Source organism: Carya illinoinensis, chromosome 16, assembly GCF_018687715.1.
Source record: "Carya illinoinensis cultivar Pawnee chromosome 16, C.illinoinensisPawnee_v1, whole genome shotgun sequence".
NCBI lineage: Eukaryota > Viridiplantae > Streptophyta > Magnoliopsida > Fagales > Juglandaceae > Carya > Carya illinoinensis.
In genome coordinates this window covers 26925946-26945054 of record NC_056767.1, presented here as the reverse complement: position 1 = coordinate 26945054, position 19109 = coordinate 26925946, and the positions used below count along the sequence as shown (strand labels likewise).

Here is a 19109-nt window from a genome sequence, read left to right as displayed (position 1 = left end):
TACATTAATTAAATATACAAAATAAAGGAGAACTCACCCCATCACGTGTTGCAACTTGTTCTTTTTTTTCTTTTTCAACACCATTACATTGCAAGCATGGTGCGGTTCCAAATAACCAAGTGTGAATAAAATGGGAATAGAAATACTTTAACCACAAAGAAATTTCATAAAAGTAAACCCACAAAAACTTATGTGAATTTATGTGATATGTTAGATTGTAAAGTAGATCTAACATATTATATGAAATTATATTAATTTGTGAGTTTACTTTTGTGGGATCTCTTTGTGACTGCAATACTTATATCAAATGGGAAACAAAACAATTTAAACAAAGAAAGAACAAAAGCAATGTACTGATTCCCTGCCTCAGTCACTGTCGCACCGTTGACTCCATAACTAATATAATGCAGCAAATTGTGTTATGAAGCAATCTAATTTGGATGAGAAGCTATTTCACAAAAATATTACTAAATAACCTAAAGAATTATCACACATCATGTACAACAGGATTTTAAATCTTCTTCCACCAGTCCAAACAAAGCAAGGCAGAGAACACCCCGCGCCCCCCCCCCTCCCTCCCTTCCACCCCTCCATCATCTCCCCCCCCCCCCCCCCCCCAAAACAACACAACCCTCTTCCAACCCACCCACCCACCTAAGAATACACGTGCAAAAATAACATTCTAATGTTTAATAGGAATACAACTTGGGAATGGGAAGGAAAGACTGGTATCACCAACAAAACCAAACACACCTTTCAATGCATTGTGCAGGGATGTAAGGTGCAGCGTATTCGAAAAGATCACCTTAAATAAACGATCCTTTTCAGCCAGAAACGAAAGTGGTTCCCTTCCCTTTAATAAGACACCCAAAACCAACCATGAGAGCACCTACAGGATGTTATCCCCACCGACAGACAGAATCTTTAAACGGTTCAGGATGATATGGGTTCATATGGATAAGATAGCCATGGGTGCTTCAAAGCCTCTGAAGCTGAAGGGCGCTTTTTTGGGTTTATCTCTAGTATATGAGCAACAAAGTCAATGAAGCCTTGGTCCCCCATTGGCAATCGGTGCCTTAAGGATGTCTTTTTGGGTATCAGGTATTCCAACCTGTTTGTTTCCTGAAGAATGGAAAAATGGCAATATTTTACAAATCATCTAATTTAAAATTCCAAAAAAATCTAATACAATATTAGAGTAGGAACCATAATTTTAATTTCTTTCAGTGCATACATACCATTTTTCTTTTTGATAATCTAGTATTTACACGCTATGAATTGACATTGATGCAAAGAGTCAAAGAGTTGATCAACACTATTATTTAACAGAACTATGATATTGGTTGGATGCATATAATTACTAAGTTTCAAGAAACCAAGTATATTGAATGTCAAGGTATAAATTTATTTCAATTAATTTGAAACCAATATGGCCACCTCATCCACCAACCCAACAATGTGCTAAGTTCTCTTGAAATAACGTTTCCATTTCAAAGAGAAGAGAATGTAATGTTTGTTGGATGCTGCACCAGCGTAGCATGTGCCCCCCAAGCATAAAGACACCTAATACCCAAACTTTTTTTTGATAAGAAACACCTAATACCCAAACTTGGCATGCTATAACTCTTTAAAGGACAGTCGAGCTCCAACACGTACTTTTTTCCATATCAGTTGGCTTCTCTGCTTTCTTTCCTATGTGCTGGGCCAGATCTCACAACATTGTCGCAATGACATATTTCCTCTACTTTCCATACTCACTGTCCTAGCTACCTGCGTACTTCTTCATTTCACAGGTGCGCACACACTTTTTTTTTTTATTATTTAAATGTCGGGGAACCTCTCCAAGACAGGGCCTTTCAGACCCACCCCTAAAGAGTAAACCCCGGTCTGTGCACAATACCCTCAAAAGTTTCCCTACAAGGAACTACTTAAATCACTGGCTTCTCACCAGGGGGTGTGGCCACAAAGGATTGCTTGGAGCCCATGAGGTATTGAACCTTAGACTTGAAGGGAGTGATACCCCAAGACAAGGCCTTCACCACTTGGGCCAACCCCTTGGGGTTGCGCGCGCACACAAATGTTGAACACACTAATTTTTATATCCATTTTATATGTTCTATTATTAGTCTTTGACACTAAAAGTGATCCATGAATCTTTCATTTCATATCCTGTATTTTCAACAATCAACATATGGGCATGTCTGTATAGTGTGTCAGAGTTGATAGATTAGCCTTACTTCTGAAAACTTACACTAAATGCTGGATTATGTTATACCTGGTCAAAGTACCAAATCATATCTCCTATAAACAAAAGGTGGAAGATGAGATCTCGCATTCAATTCCATGCAAATGTGGGAAAGAATATCTACCAAATAAAAACAAAAAGACCCACAGCAAGTAATAGATATTTGAAAACGAGAACTGAACCAAGAATTCTCTTTCTTTATCATCAATCAAATTGAACAGAAATGCACAAGCAAGGATAATTAAGTCTGGGGGGGAGGTAATGATCCTAAATTGAAACTTTTACCTGATTTCGTTCATAAAGCATGTGACTTTTGCTAAAATATTTGTATGTATCCCTTCCTTTGGCCAGCATGCTTTGATTTATGGGACCTATAATTCCAATCACCCGAGCTAGCAATGTTGCAGGTGAATCATTTTGGAAGAGAACCTAAATCATTGCAAAATTCATTTCAACAATTAGCATCCACATCAAGGAAAAAAAGAAAAGGCAAAATAACAACCACAATAAGATCTCAGTTAAATTGATGGTAAAAATTATCAATGCATAACAAGTGATGCGGGTATAAAAACAAGACACAGGAAAGTATCCATGGTTCTCAGCCATCTTTGAGAGTAAACTTAACGCATCATGAACGATAACACAAAACAGTAGCAATTCAGCAGAAAATCAATTTACCAGGTAGCTTTTATATAATTTAGACTCCTTGTAATGGAGACAAAAATGGCAATGACATAATAAATACATAGACAGAACAGAGGTACACGTGCTATATGTATATTCACGTGCAAACTTACATTGCCAGTACAAAGTTCTGCCAAGATGCAGCCAAGTGACCATACATCTATCTTCTTATCATATGGAAGTCCCAATATAACTTCTGGTGCTCGATAGGACCTGGATTGAACATAGGAGCAGAGGTGATCTGTCTCAAAACAACTGCTCCCAAGATCAATGACCTTCACCTCACATCTGCTGTAACTTTTCACCAATATATTTTCAGGCTTCAAGTCACAGTGTATTAGGCCAAGGCCATGCAGAAACTGAAGTGCCTCAAGACACTGAATGGTAATTGACTGCAAAATCCAATCAAAATAAGTAAATATGCCAGCATGGCTAAAACACAAATTAAATAAAAAATTAGAGCTCCCAAGAAGAAAAAGACATGCCACAAAACCTGCAATCTTGGCATCGTGAAGTAAACCTCTCCCCCTGCTTCTCTATTAAATTTGTGAAACTCGTATAAATTTGCCTTGAGAAGCTCACATACTATTAGCAAATGTTCCTGCAAAATAAAGCGAAAGGTAGCTACCGATCAATATAGCATAAATTGAGAAATCATATGCACAATGTCAAAAACAAAAAATGACCAAATATGACAAATGCAATTCGCTATACATATGGAACCAACATAGAAAATTAGCAATCACGTGTGTCATGCAAACTAAACTGTTGTTTGCATATTCTTTAACCCCCATCTGACAAAGTTATTAATCTCACATGCTTTTGACAGAAGAGCAGAGAGAGATGTAGATGACATAAGAGATATAGATGAGAAACAAAGTCTCAATAAAATGTTTGCACAACTATCTGTAGAATCTTGTCTCCTGGCATTAGTTATAGAAAGAGAATTTAAAAACTCAAATCAAGATCCCTCCTCTTGTTGGCAACCAGAATCACACAACATTAAACTTCATATCCTGGTAAGTTGGTACTCGGGAATCTTTAGCTAATTTCCCTTTACCTTCTCAAGGCTACAATGATTTCATTCTACCAAGTTGACTTAAGAAATACATATCAGGAACAGAAAACTTTTGACTATTGAATTGAGAAATTATGAGCCAAGATACACACACACACACACAAAAAAAAACTTCAAGAGAGGGAATGACCAACATAAGTTTCCTATTTTCTAATCTATACAGTAAGAGTAATTTTGGCTGTTGACACAGGTAAAAGAAGTAAACAAAAATTGATAATAACCCTATATACAACTTCCAATTAAACTGGGCCCAGCTTTATGGCTCTTCATCATGTTGACTTCAAGATCTGACCCCATTTAAATAGTGTCGTAATCAGTCGGGAATCTGAGAAACGGCACAGTACAAGCCACCATACTTCCAGAGGCTCAGCTTCTCCACAACTGGGGTCAGCCACATGAGTTTGTTACTGCCATTCTATCCTATTTAAAATCATACTCTCCGTTGTCTCCTAATTAACGTATCCTTTGCACAAAAAAAATTAACATATCCTTCTTCATTGCTTCAAATTAGTTGTATTAGGCCCCTTTCTATCTCCCTTTCAAGTTTCAACAAATAACTTTAATCCTCAATGCACCATGCAGCCATAACATGTGAAGAACCAATAGCATGTCGAATCATATTTACACTTACTCGATAATAGAAATAATCATACAATCGAAGAATGTGGTACTTGTCAGCAGGGTCGTGCTTATTCACATACTTGAGAAGCTTTATCTCATCAAGGCTCTGATCAAAAAAATCCTTGTTGTTCTTTATAATTTTTACACAGACATCCATACCAGTGTGCAGGTCATGTGCCTGTATAGCTTTACTGAATGCAGCTGACCCAAGATACTCAGTAACATGATAACGCCCAGCTATGACTGAATTTAGAACAACGTGGAAATTCTTGTCCTCTTCAAAGCCAGTTCTGAGCAACAAGAGATGTAATTAGATAATCTTTAGAAAGTATAAACTGGAAGGCCTGCTTACTTAGGCAACACAAAACAGTGAGTCCGTATGTGTGATGGTAAAACAAGTTCTCAGCATATGCTGTTAGTAGAAGCACCAAATTGATAGAAAAAGTTATATGCAAAATTAAGCTTCTTGTTTTTACAACTTGCAAACTAAGACTAACACTTACCATAAAATAGTTTACACAATTTTCCACCAAGGACACACAACAAAGAATTTGAGGAGATAAAAATGGCACTGGTGAACCAATTGTTATTGGAATTTATGGTCACATGACCCACATGTGCTTCTCGATTTTTGATAATGAAAACCCCCATTTTCAATTTTGAAAATTTGAGACGAGACATTCCCACCATTGAACAATGGAGACCCCAGTCTCATATTCCGTCAATTGATACCTGAGCCACATGTCTTGCCATGTGTAATAAAAATAATTAAAAAATACAACACAAGAGTCCCAAGGAAATTTAAAAAATACAAAACATAATATGATACAGAAGCTTTCTTTTTTTTTTATAAGTAAGAGATAAATATTATTGAAATGAATGAGATAGGCATAAGCCATGTACACCAGGAGTATACATATAGTGGAAAACCAAAGCAATAAAGTGTGGAGAAAAAAATTCTTCAGCTCCTCCCTTGTACATTCCTTATCATCAAAACAACGCGCATTCCTTTCTAACCAAATACACCACATGATACATAACAGAATCATCTTCCACACCGCCGCCACTTGATGACAACCTTGCAACTTCCTCCAAGCACCCAACAAATCCACCACCCTCGAAAGCATCACCCAAGGAACATCAATCCTTTGAAAGATCTCAATCCCACAACCCCCTTGCTACCTCATAATGCAATAAAAGATGGTCCACATATTCACCATTCTTTTTGCACATATAACACCAATCTACCACAACACAACCCCTATTACTCAAATTGTCCGTAGTCAAGATCTTCCCAAGAGCAGCAATCCAAACAAAAAAAGCAACTTTAGAGGGCACCCAAGACTTCCAAATAATTTTCCAAGGGAACGGGGTATGATCTTGTATTGTCAAGATTTTTTAATACGCCTTAACCATGCATTTCTTATTATTGGACCTCCAATTCAAACTATCCCCACGTGCCATAGGCATCCCCTTGGAGAAAAGCAAGCTGAAAAAATCTGAAACAATAGCTAATTCTCAATCATGAAAATTCCTAGTAAAAAGAATATTCCACTGGTGAGAGCCATGTGAAAAGATTCGCATATCCGCCACTAAAGCCTCCCTATTCACTGCAATACTATAAAGCGCCAAAAACGCCCTTTTCAATGCATGATCTCCACACCACACATCCCGCCAAAAACTGAAACGGTTGCCCTCACCTGCTACAAAACAAATCTGATTTTCAAAACATGGCTACCCCCTCCTTATAAACTTCCATAAACCCACGCCATACCCCCCTCTCACTACATTAGAACACCACCCACCCCAAGCCGCTCCATATCTAGCATCGATGATTGCCTTCCACAATGATCCCTCCTCCGAATGATATCTCCACAGCCATTTCCCCAATAACGCTTTATTAAAAGTTCTCAAGTCACACACTCCCAACCCCCCCTATACAACTGGAGCACATATTGTCTTCCATTTAACCAGGCGGAATTTCTTCTCCTCCCCCATACCCTCCCCCCATAAGAACCCCTTAAATAATCTCTTGATCCTATCCACCACCCCTACAGGCATCGGAAATAGGGATAAGTAATAAGTGGGGAGATTAGTAAGAGTGCTTTTAATAAGGGTGAGACGACCCCCTTCAATAAATACATCCATTTCCAACCAAGCAACCTTTTCTCTATCTTCTCCACCACCCCATCCCAGATAGCTATAGCCTTAAAAGTTGCACCCAATGGTAAGCCCAAATATTTCATCGGCAAAGAGGACACTTTAGAATCCAAAGTGTTTGCTAAGCTGAGAATACTAGTGACCGCACCCACTGGAACCATCTCAAACTTCCCTAGATTCACCTTAAGTCCCGACACTGCTTCAAAGCAGCGTATCAGTACTCATAGAGTCTGAATCTGGCTAATATCCGAATCACAGAAGATAAGAGTATCATCTGCAAATAAAAGATGTGAAATAATAATAGAATCACCAGTGCTATTGCCCATCTGAGCACTAGATAAGAGACCCCCATCCACAGCTGCCTTTACCATCCGACTAAGAGCCTCCATGACTATTGACGAACAGAAGAGGTGATAATGGATCTCCTTGTAGCAGACCCTGAGAACTATTAAAGAATCCAGCAGGAGTGCCATTAACTAGCACTGAGAACTGTGCAGTAAAGATACAGTGACTCATCCAGGAGATCCACCTCTCACCAAACCCACATCTCCCAAGCAAATATAATAAAAATTCCTAGTTCACATGATCATAAGCATTTTCCATGTCTAACTTACAAAGAATATCAAGCTCTCCCTCCCTCAATCTGTGATCCAAGCACTCATTAGCAATGAGCACTGAGTCAAGAATTTGTCTCCCACGAATAAATGCGTTTTGTGGCTTGGAGATAATCTGTTCCATCACAGGGCTTAACCTGTTGGCAAGCACCTTTGAGATTATTTTGTAAATACCACTAACCAGACTTATAAGACAGAAATCCTCAATACTCGACGCCCCTTATTTCTTAGGGATAAGAGCAATAAAAGTCGCATTGAGAGATTTTTCAAACTTTTGAAATGAATGAAATTTACTAAAAACCTGCATAACATCACCTTTCACAATGTTCCAGCAAGTTTGAAAGAAACCCATAGAGAAACCATCTGGTCCTGGTGCTTTGTCCTTCGCCATACCAGAAATGACCTTGTAAATCTCATCTTCATCAAAAGGTCTCTCCAGCACACTCACACTCTGCAGATCAATGCTCTCAAAAGCCAGGCCATCAAGCTTCAGCCTCCAATCAGCTGGTTCAGTGAGAAGGGACTCATAATAGTTCACAATATGGTTCTCTATTTCGTGAGGCAAAGACAACTCCCCCACATCTGAATATAACAACTCAATAGCATTACTACACCAATGAGAGTTTGCCACTTTATGAAAATACTTCGGGCACCTATCCCCCTCTTTCAACAAAAGTGCCCTAGATTTTTTACGCCATGAGGTCTCTTCCGCCAACAAAACTCTTTCCAGATTTGTCATAATCGTGCCCTTCCTCAACAACCCCTCCTCTGATAATTCTCCCTATAATTCCTATCCCTCTATCTCCTGCAATTCCTCCAATAGGACTAACTTCTGATTGTCAATGTGGCCAAAGACTTCCAAGTTCCACTTCTTCAAATCTAGTTTCAAAGCCTTTAACTTACCTGCAAGGAGAAAACTTGGGGTACCAACGAACTGGTACGACGACCACCAAGCACTCACCAACTCTACAAACCCTCCACCTTAAGCCACATATTTTCAAATTTGAAATACCGTCGACCATTGTGGATGCCCCCACAATCTAGGAGAATAGGGAAATAGTCAAAGCTAACTCGAGATAACCGTTTCTAACAAACCTCCAAAAAATGGGCTTCCCACTCAGGAGAGACAAGAAATCTATCCAATTTCGACCAAACCCGACCGTTAGACCAAGTGTACTCGCCCCCTATCAAGGGGAGATCCATAAGGTTCAAGTCAAAAATAAAATCTGAAAACTCCTCCATGGCCACAAGATTCCAAAACTGCCCTGATCGCTCGCTCTGGAAATGAGTAATATTAAAATCGCCCCCATGCACCACGGCACATCCCATAAAGAATATATTCCCACCAACTCCTCCCATAACCTTCTCCTATCCCTGTCCACATTTGGCCCATATATGCCAACAAATGCCCATTCCCATCCATCGTCCACATTTTTTAACACAGTTGCTACCAAAAAATCTCCAATACACTCTTATATCACCTCAACCATTCTTTTATCCCACAAAAGTAATACTCCACCTGAGGCTCCCACCGAAGCCAAATATGACCAACCCACATACGAACACCCCCCATAAACTACGCACAATGCTTCTATCAATGCTTTGCAACTTTGTTTCTTGAAAACACACCACATCACCCTTCCACATCCGCAATAAAGATTTAATACAAAGGCGTTTATTGCGATCATTAAGCCCTTGCACATTCCAAGAAATAAGCTTAGGCTGCCTTTAAACATGAATTGCCCCTCCCTTTCGATCTCTCCCTTCCGCCACTCCCTTCCTTCACATCATAATTAATGGAACAAGTTAGCCTTTTGAGTTCCCTATCCCTCTTTATAGCTGATTTTGAATGGCTTTCTTCCAAAGCCACAAATTAAAAAAAATACAAACTTTTTTTTAATCAGTAACCAATTCAAGAAATGCTATAACTACATATTTAAAAAGCCTACTTTTTTATTTTTAAAAAAATTAAAAATAAAGAATAAAACTAAAAACTTAATAAAAATAAAAACTAAATTTTAAAAAAAATAAAGTTAAAAAAACTTGTATTTAAGAAAAAAAAGCATTAAGTAAAATTATAAGGACACAACCCAAGTACATAAGAAAAATATAATAGAAAACAGCCAATTGTAAGGATGAAGAAAATGAACACAATTCCATGAAATCTAAAAGGCTACTGGAATGAGAGCTATTGTACGCCATCATCTATATAAAGAGAATTGAACATAATGGCTCTTAAATTTTTTTTGATAAGTAAATGATTGTATTAATAAGCACAGCCCAAGTACACATGGGGGTATACAAGAGGTAACACCTAGTTAGGAGGACATAATGACTCTTAATTTAACACCATCATCTCACAAACTTCAAAAGTGCCAGTATTGCATTTCCACCAAATACACATCATCAAACACGAGGGAGTGGACCATCCTCCAAATTTCTAAATCACTATGAGTTAGCAGGACTATGCAACAAGTCATCAAAGTGACCACCTATTAGGACATGACCCATTTAATCCCAGAAGTACTAAATTTTTTTTTTTTTTTAATAAGAGATAAATATTATAGATATGAATGAAAAAAGGCATAGGCCGTGTACACAGGAAGTTTACAGAAGAACACCTAAACACATCATCTGTGCAATGAATTAAAGAAAAAAAATCATGAACATTGTCCCCATTTAGTACTATAGAGGAAAACCAAAGTACTAAAGTGTGGAGAAAAAAATTCTTCAACTCCTCCAATGTACATTCCTTATCTTCAAAGCAACGCGCACTCCTTTCCGACCAAATACACCACATGATACACAACGGGACCATCTTCCACACCGCTGCCACTTGATGACAACCTTGCATCTTCCTCCAACAACCCAACAAGTCCACCACACTCAGAGGCATAACCCAAGCAACCTGAACCCTTTGGAAGATCTCATCCCACAACCCCTTTGCTACCTCATAATGCAATAAAAGATGATTCACAGATTCTCCATTCTTCTTGCACATATAACAACAATCTAACACTACACATCCCCTCTTCCTCAGATTATCCGTGGTCAAGATCTTCCCAAGAGCAGCATTCCATACAAAAAAAGCAACTTTAGAGGGCACACGCGACCTCCATATATTCTTCCAAGGGAATTGAGAATGATCTTGAGTTAACAAAATTTTATAGTACGCCTTAATGGTACATTTCTTATGATTATTAGACCTCCACTTAAATCTGTCCCTCTGTGCCATAGGAGTCCCCTTGGAGTAAAGAAGGCTGAAAAAATCTGATACAATAGATAGGTTCCCAATCATGAAAATTAATATTAAAAAGAATATTCCACTAATGCAAGCCATGAGAAAAGAGTCGCATATCTGCCACTGAAACCTCCCTATTTGCAGCAATACTATAAAGAGCCGGAAACGCCCCCTCCAATGCATGATCTCCACACCACACATCCCACCAAAAGCTAATACGATTGCACTCACCGACTACAAAGTGGATCTGTTTTTCAAAACATGGCCACCCCCTCCTTATAAACTTCCATAAACCCACACCATACCCCCCCTCTCACTTCGTTAGAGCACCAACCACCCCAAGCAGCTCCATATCTAACATCAATGATTGCCTTCCACAATGATTCCCCCTCCAAATGATATCTCCACAACCATTTCCCCAATAACGCTTTATTTTTTTTTTTTTTTTTGAAGTAATAACGCTTTATTAAAAGTTCTCAAGTCACACACTCCCAACCCCCCTTGCACAACTAGAGTACAGATTGTCTTCCATTTAACCAGATGGAATTTCTACTCCTCCCCAATACCCCCCCCCAACAAATAAGAATGCCCTAAAGAGTTTCTCTATTCTGTTCACCACCCCTACCGGCATAGAAAATAGATATAAAAAATATGTAGGGAGATTAGTAAGAGTGCTCTTAATAAGGGTGAGACGACCCCTTTTCGATAAATACATCCGTTTCCAACCTGCCAACATTTTCTCTATCTTCTCCATCACCCCATCCCAAATAGCTCTAGCCTTAAAAGTTGCTCCCAACGGAAGGCCCAAATATTTCATTGGCAAAGAGGACACCTTACAATCCAAGATGCTTGCTAAGCTGAGAATATTTGAGACTGCACCCAATGGAACCATCTCGGACTTACCAAGATTCACTTTGAGCCCTAACACTGCTTCAAAGCAAAGTAACAGAGCTCGTAGAGTTTGGCTCTGGCTAGTATCGACATCACGAAAGAGTAAAATATTATCTGCAACTAAAAGATGTAAGATGATAATAGTCACCAGTGCCATTGCACACCTGATAACCAAATAAAAGACCAATATCCACAGCTGCCTGTACCATCCGGCTAAAAACCTCCATAACTATAACAAACAAAAGGGGAGATAATGGATCACCTTGCCGCAAACCCCGGAAACTATTAAAAAAACCAGCAGGTGTACCATTAACTAGCACTGAGAAACGTGCAGTAGAATTACAGTGATGCTTCCTGGAAATCCAACCATAAGTACTAAATATTGATGCCATAAATCCCAAGCCACCTCATAGTGAAATATCAGATGATCACGCTTCCTCCACCCATTTACACAGACAACACAGTCCATCAGTACAACATTCATTTTCCTTGACTTATCCACTGTTAAAACCTTCCTTGACACTACCAACTAATAAAAGATGTTACCCTTACCAGTGCCTTACTTTTCCTTACATTCTTCCAAGAAAAAGTAGATCCTCCCTCTTGAGGAAAGATTGGATGGTAGAAGGACTTGTGTCAAATGCCCATCTTTTGAAAGGAATCCAACATATCGCAGCAAAGTAGAAGATGGTTCCCATATACCTAATGTGGTGTATTTGAAGGGAAATAGCTGTAGGTTTTAATGGACTCAATTTCCTGACTTTCTTGTATCTACTTCTAGCCCCTAATTCTTGTGCACATCTCATGTATGTGGGCTACGCCTACTTTTTTAATGAGAACTAATAAACTTCTATTGTACCTATCAAAAAATTAATATGGTTTATATTTTTGTTAGTTTTATTATTTTAATGTTACATTTTTTTTTAAATTCGTCCTTTGTGTTGTTTGTATTTGTATTTGTATTTTTTTCTGTATTTATTTCTATAAATTGTTTTAATACGTGGCAAGACACATGAAGTTACTCCACCAAATCAGCATTTCCATCAAGAATTCAACATAAAATGAGATGGGGTCATTGAAAACTGGTCTCAATGCCAAAAAATTGAAAAGCACAGGTGCATGTCATCATAAATTTTCGTTATCATGAAAAAAAAATAAGGGCGGATGAAAGAAAACAAGACATGCCTATAAGGTTTCACAATCTGCAACAGATTGCCACCGACATCCTTGAATTCAAAAACTAAAATTAAGATCAAATGCCTCAAATACTTCCATGACATGTTTCATTCATGGGAGACAAAAAAAAATGAACTCAGAAATCCCACAAGGAACCTTTCACAAAAGAATCCATTTTGCAGAGTTCGCATTTGACCTATTAATTATGTATGAGGAAATCAGAATCGAACCAATGATTTATGTACACCAAATCTATTATGTAAATTGGCTAATAAAGTCTTCAAAAGATAATTTAGCCAGCCAAAACTACTTTCAAGTTGAAGGCTTACCAAAAAATAGAAGGAAAAAAATTGAGGACATAATAATAATAATTAATACTCGTGAAGAGATCTTGGTGTTAGGCACGCATCCAATAGTCAGTTCCATTCTCACACAGGAAAAAGAACCCATATAAACTAGAGCTCATTTCAAGTCTCTCTATCTCATCTAAATCACAGTAACTATCATGAATATGCGATCCTAGAAATATGCTACACTTGCTTTAGGTTTTTTCTTAGTGATATAGAAGACACGTTTTTTGGGAGGGGAGGGGGGCAGGGTATTAAGTTAATATAGAAAGAAGTTGGAATCCAGGTTCGAACTATCTGGTATAAATCAAACATGGATCTTTGGTATGGACGGATTATTGTCAATATTGTAGCTATGGTAGTGAGAAGAAATAGAGAGAGAGAAAGAGATATATATATAGATAGAGAGAGAGAGAGAGAGAGAGAGAGAGAGGGAGAGAGAGAGAGGCTATTAACCTAAATCTAGAAAAGAAAAAAGGGAAAAAAAACGAGCACCAGTGTCCAAAGTACAAGCAATATTCTACATTTAATGTAGATATAAAGGCAGCATATCAAGCCCATTGAATAAAAAGAACCAGCTGAAAGATTGGGAATGTAGGAAAAAACATACCTGTTTTTCCTGTGCACTATCTTGAGGTTAAAGGTCTCAAATTCCTCCTCCTGAGCCTTTATCTGTCGTACTTGCTCTTGCACGGCTACCGCCTCTTCATCTTCGAGTGATGCTGCTGGATCTTCTTCCCTTAAGCCACTAGTTGTTTTGTCTTCTTCTCGCTTTGCCTGCTCTCTTTCATCATAACCATAATTAGAGACTGTTGAGGGAGTAGGATCAGAGGATCTCACGGCTTTAGCATTATTTTCATCCCGGGAACTTTTGCTAGGTGAAGAATCACTACTTCTTCGCCTCCATGAAGTAAGCATGTCATCAGGCCCCACCAAAGCATTAAGGCAGGCATCAGTTTCATCACTGGTGATGGCATTGCAGTTATTTGACCATAAAGATTTACTAGAGCCTGGCAGCACCAACTGTCCATCTCTCAGTGGTGGGGGGAACGAAAATCCCCCATCAGTCTGATTTTTCATCTGCATACTTACACCTTTATCATTCCCAGTGACATATTTGTTGGCCTCATAAGTGGTACTTTTCTTGCTCTCTCTGTTTGATCTATTAATATATTTCTTGTCCAAGTGATGAGGATGTCTAGACCCACCAAGTCCAATATCATGATCACGAAAGTATTCTAGATCCCCTTCACTACTTCCTCCAACCAAACTTTCCCGTACTTCACTGCCAATATCTGCAGCATCACTGTTGATCCCTACACCAATTGATCTAACCGAACCATGTTGATCATCATCCAGACAAATATCATCTATTTGCGACCTCCCACTATCATTCAGGACTTTCCCATCCCCTAACATGATGAGTTCATTTGTCTGAGTCACAAAGCCCTTCCAGACAGGTTCTGTGCGCATCAGATTCAGTTCTTCTTCATCCATCAACTGTCCATCATATTGAGCAATTAAATCATTATCGTCAGTCTTTCCATATATGTCAGTTGTTGACAGCCCTATAGGATCATCTGTAGCTGTAACTGGTACCGCATTTTTTGCTTGAAAGTACTGCTCACCAGAGAAGTAAGAATCCTCCTCAGCAAAAGATTGATCATCATCCTCATCTTTGGTTGGAGCTCTATCCTGCAGATCTGGGACACTGCCATGCCCTGTGCCCTTTTCATTGTCACTTGGGTAATCAATTTCATGAGCCAGAAACCAAGCCTCATCCTCGATTGGTTGTCTAATATATCCAATATCATCGTCGTCATCATATTCATCAGAGTCCCAATACTCATTTGGATAGTCAACAGATTCACTTAATCCATCACCAACGGTAGCAAAACCAGAAACCAGATCAGATGTATCCTCTGCAATTCCCTGACTTACAGATAGCCAACTACCTCCCGGGATTCTTTTTCCAGCTGTGCATTCAATCATAAGCCAGGCATTGAAAATTCCTTATTTCTCAGCAAGAATTCAATTAAAAGAACAGAAAAGGTAAAAAAGGGACCAACAAAAGAGTGACTGAAAAGAAATTGTTGAAGCCAGAAATTGGGACCTGCTCCAGATAAATTCGACAGCTCTCAGAGCTAAGTAATCAAGCATGCTTGCTTAAACAATACAGCTAAAAATATATGAGATTCCAAGATTTCACCGGCCATAAAAAGTGTATCACCCACGTTGTGGAATTTCAAAAAACCATTCCAAAATATTAGCTGAATGATTTTGAGCAGCAATGTGATATATAACAGATGCACACAGAGGCACTTAAGTTGAAGTCTATGCTTTGAATGTATCATAACTTGAATTCTAAACTGCAATGCAAATGGCCAGACTGATGGCATAAGCTTCAATAGATTTAAACAACCTAAATAAATTTTAAGACATTTTTTTGATAAGTACATAAATTTGAAGCCATGATGTCATATATATAAAGTAGAAATAATAATGTCCTTTCACAAGGTTCAGAAGCTGATGAATCAAGAATTATAGAGTCAAAAAATGAACATGTGCAATGATCACAAGCTAGACTCCTCAAAGAACTCCTGTAACATAACATATACACAAACACAAGAATATGCAATAAGAGAAGGGACGGGGATACATATTTCGAAAGTAATTAACCCACCAACACAGTGATTATGGTATGTGGTTTCAACTAGCAAGGAAAAGACATATTCCAGATCAATGGTAACACAAAAAGTGGCAATGCTCAGAAACATATTCCAAAGTACACACTAGGCATTCTATTCACTTTTCATTGAAGTTTCTTACTCAAAAAAAAAAAAAAAAAAAAAAAAAAAGCACATGCATGGCCAAGCTACAGCTTAAACAGCAGTTGAGGAATCAAGACCCACTCAGGTGCGTGTGCAATTTTAAATAGAAGACACCAGCATGGAATCTGCCAAAAATAAAAATAATAATAATAGTTTCAGATTTCCAGTTTGTTAAATAAAGGTGTTCTCACTTGCCCAAACGTTAAAAAGAAGGTGTTCCATCAATGTATTCTGTAATACGATTCCAATGTTTGTATATTTTTACGTATGCCATTTTTTGAGTCTATTGCTAAGTATAAGAAGCTTTGCACAAGTTTTCATGAGTTTCAAGTGTGTTACAGTTTATTGTTTGAGTTTCATATAAAAGTTTCACTGGCTTAAAGCATCTGCAACATACAGGTACTTCCTTTGAAACACCACCTCGATTTTTCGAATGAGATGTAAAAAACAAAGTAAAGAAAAGAGAGAATGAGTGTATAAGTACACACAAGAAACACAAATAATCGACAAACAGGTTTGTTTGCAGACAAAAGAAAACTATTTGAAAGCAAAGAAATCATCTGATCATATCCATCATATGAGCTAACCTGCAGAGTTAATTTCTTGTCCAATAGGAACATCCAGGTATGATCCTATAAGGAGAGTGCTATCAGCACTGGTGAGTTTTGCACCAGGTCCTTCTCTCTCAAACTTTTCCTCCCAATTAACATTCAATAACTTGTCTTCTGATTTCAGTTTAACAGGTGGCAACCTAGGTAATTCTTCCTTCTGATTCTCAGATGGAAAGGGAAAACTCAAACTGGTATTATGCTCGGATCCTCCTTGTGAATTACCTAAGAACAAGGTTCTTCCCACCTCATCCACCTGTTCCTTGATTGCTGCCCTAAAATCAATCATTTCTGACTTTCTCTTCCCTTCTTTTTCGACAGAACCTGCAGCATTATCATAACTGGTTGACATATCCCCCTTGGCAAACGGAAAAACAGTCTTGACAGAACAATCTGTCCACATATCAGAAGATGAGTTTGTGCGCTCCTCACTTCTAGACCATGGATTATCTGAAAAGTTTTCTTTGAAATATGTGCTACTAGTCTTAAGATTCTGATCAAGTTCTTTAGGCTCAGTTGCATGGCTTCTCTCATCCAGATTTGCTTTACTAGTACTTCCAAGCCATGAAGTTCTCTTTTCAGCAGACAAATTAATCTCTCCTCCAGTCTTGAGACGGGCTTTACCAGCAGCATCAGGAACTTCACTTGTAGTGTACCTCGGTTGTCCCGATCTCTGAAACTCCAAATAGTTACTATTAGTACTGCTACCATCATCATTCTGATATGCTTCAGCAGGACCATTACCAAGATTGAACTTCAACGAATACAAATCAATCACAGTATCCTCCGACCCTTTCAAGAAAGTGAAGCTCTTGTCACTCGTCCCAACCAATTCATTATTTTTATTCTGGTCACCAGGAACAGCAGCATTGTTCCATTTGATTTCAGACCCATTTCTACCAGTCCCACACTCTATCTCTTTCACAATTAATTCCTGTGAAACACTATGGCTATCCCGAGGCACTGAACCTTGATTTTCCCCTAATATTTTGTCCCCATTCTCCTTTTCTAATGCATTTCCCAAGTCCTTACCTTTGTCTCCAATCATAAGCTTCTGAGGATAACCGTTCAAATCCGAACGATTGTTCAGCTCACTGCGCAAAGCTGCCTCAGCTCTTGTGAACCGATTTCTTTGCAGAAATTCCAGAATGCCATCGACTGAGTTTGGTTCTGCCATTTTCAACCACTAAAACCTACAAGTAGGTCTCAGAAAGAAGTATCCACCATACCCGAGAAACCCCACCAATAAAACCTCATTCCTGAACAAAAATAAAATAAAATTAAAATGCTAATTTTTTACTGCACCGTCTTTGCCAAGAAAATTCTGTAGCTCCATATAAAAAAAAAAAAAATTTAATTTAAGAATTTTTATAAGTATAATGTACAAAACTTACCTCGTACAAGGCTCAGGCAAGCGACGGTATTTTTGTCGTCCTGTGACCTGAAGGCCTGAACAATAAGAAAAACCTAATACTCAGAATTCCAAAATTTTCTTCCCACTCTACCTGCATTTTCCGAGCAACCAAAAAAATTCTTAAAAAATGGTTCAATTTTCCTGTTTCTCTCCAAAATACGACAATACCTAAGTTACAGAATCGGCCAAAAAGCCGTGCCGGCCTGGCTCTTAGACCACGAATCAGTCATGCATACCGCGGATCCGAAGATTGCGAAATCCAAATCCTATAGATTCCCATTTCCTTTTCCTACTCTAAACCCCAATCCCATAACACATTCGAGAGCATTTCCAAGTTAGGAATTCAATTTCCACAACAGTTTCTAATGTAAAGGTACTTCCTTCGGAAAAATCAAGGGAACCCAAGATCTGACATTCTGTTTGTGAGCAAATTTTGTCATCAGTTTTGGCGGAAGAGTAGGAATATGGTAAAAAAAAATTTTAAAAATAACCAAAATAAAAATGAAATAGAACAAAATAGATATAAAGGGGGAGGAGGAAGGTGCACCTGAGGACGGACGTGGTCGGTTGCTGCAGGGAAAGGCGCAGCTTCGGGGTTTGTGTTGTTTTTCCCCCTCTCTGGCTCTTCCTGTGTAGGCTTTGGGCCCTGGGGAACTCTGGCACCTGCGCTCCTGAATTGAGGTGGTGGTGGTGGACCATGCGGTTCTCTTCTTTGGATGCTTTTGGATTTATTCCCCAAGTCTATTTTTTATTTTACGTTATTAACCACAGGCACTCTCTCTCGTTTTTTTAACTCAGTTTAGGATTTGATTGAATTTAGAAATGAGTTAATCTTTAAAACGGTCAGTCTGTTCATCTTTAATAAATAGCCCACCAATAATTAACTTACACGTAGCCGCCTCACCATTCATAATCTATGCCTCCACCGCACGCACGCTAGATCCATCTCCTCTCATTCTCTACCTCTCCCATAATCCAGATTTGTGAAATCAATCCACTCTCTGTCTCCGCCACTGAAATTGCCTCCTCTTTTTGTTGTCGCACAAGCCATGCAACCCACTTCACCACGAAGGTATTATGCACGATTTCTCTCTCTCTATTCTCTCCTCACAGACTCGGCCCAAAATCGCCTCCTTTCTCCGTCGTTGCACGAGGAATATAGCCTCTCTCTGTTGTCGCATGAGGAACGTACCCCTCTC

At 38.7% G+C, this 19109-nt stretch overlaps 1 protein-coding gene across 5 annotated transcripts; it reads right to left on the bottom strand.

Moving 5' to 3' along the window:
* Positions 1-702: 702 nt before the first annotated feature.
* LOC122298625 lies at positions 703-18637 on the bottom strand. 5 transcript variants are annotated; one of them, XM_043108459.1, is made up of 10 exons: positions 18458-18637; positions 18079-18326; positions 17891-18001; positions 16476-17755; positions 13668-15033; positions 4639-4918; positions 3423-3530; positions 3043-3321; positions 2531-2674; positions 703-1122 (listed from the first exon to the last, which is right to left on the bottom strand). In XM_043108459.1, the coding sequence occupies exons 4-10, from the start codon at positions 17671-17673 to the stop codon at positions 934-936; spliced, it is 3564 nt and encodes a 1187-aa protein (XP_042964393.1). In that variant the 5' UTR covers positions 17674-17755; positions 17891-18001; positions 18079-18326; positions 18458-18637; the 3' UTR covers positions 703-933. The 5 variants fall into 5 exon arrangements, with proteins under 5 accessions (XP_042964393.1, XP_042964394.1, XP_042964390.1 ...); XM_043108460.1 differs by having other exon boundaries at positions 17891-17945; XM_043108456.1 differs by having other exon boundaries at positions 17891-18326.
* Positions 18638-19109: the final 472 nt, after the last annotated feature.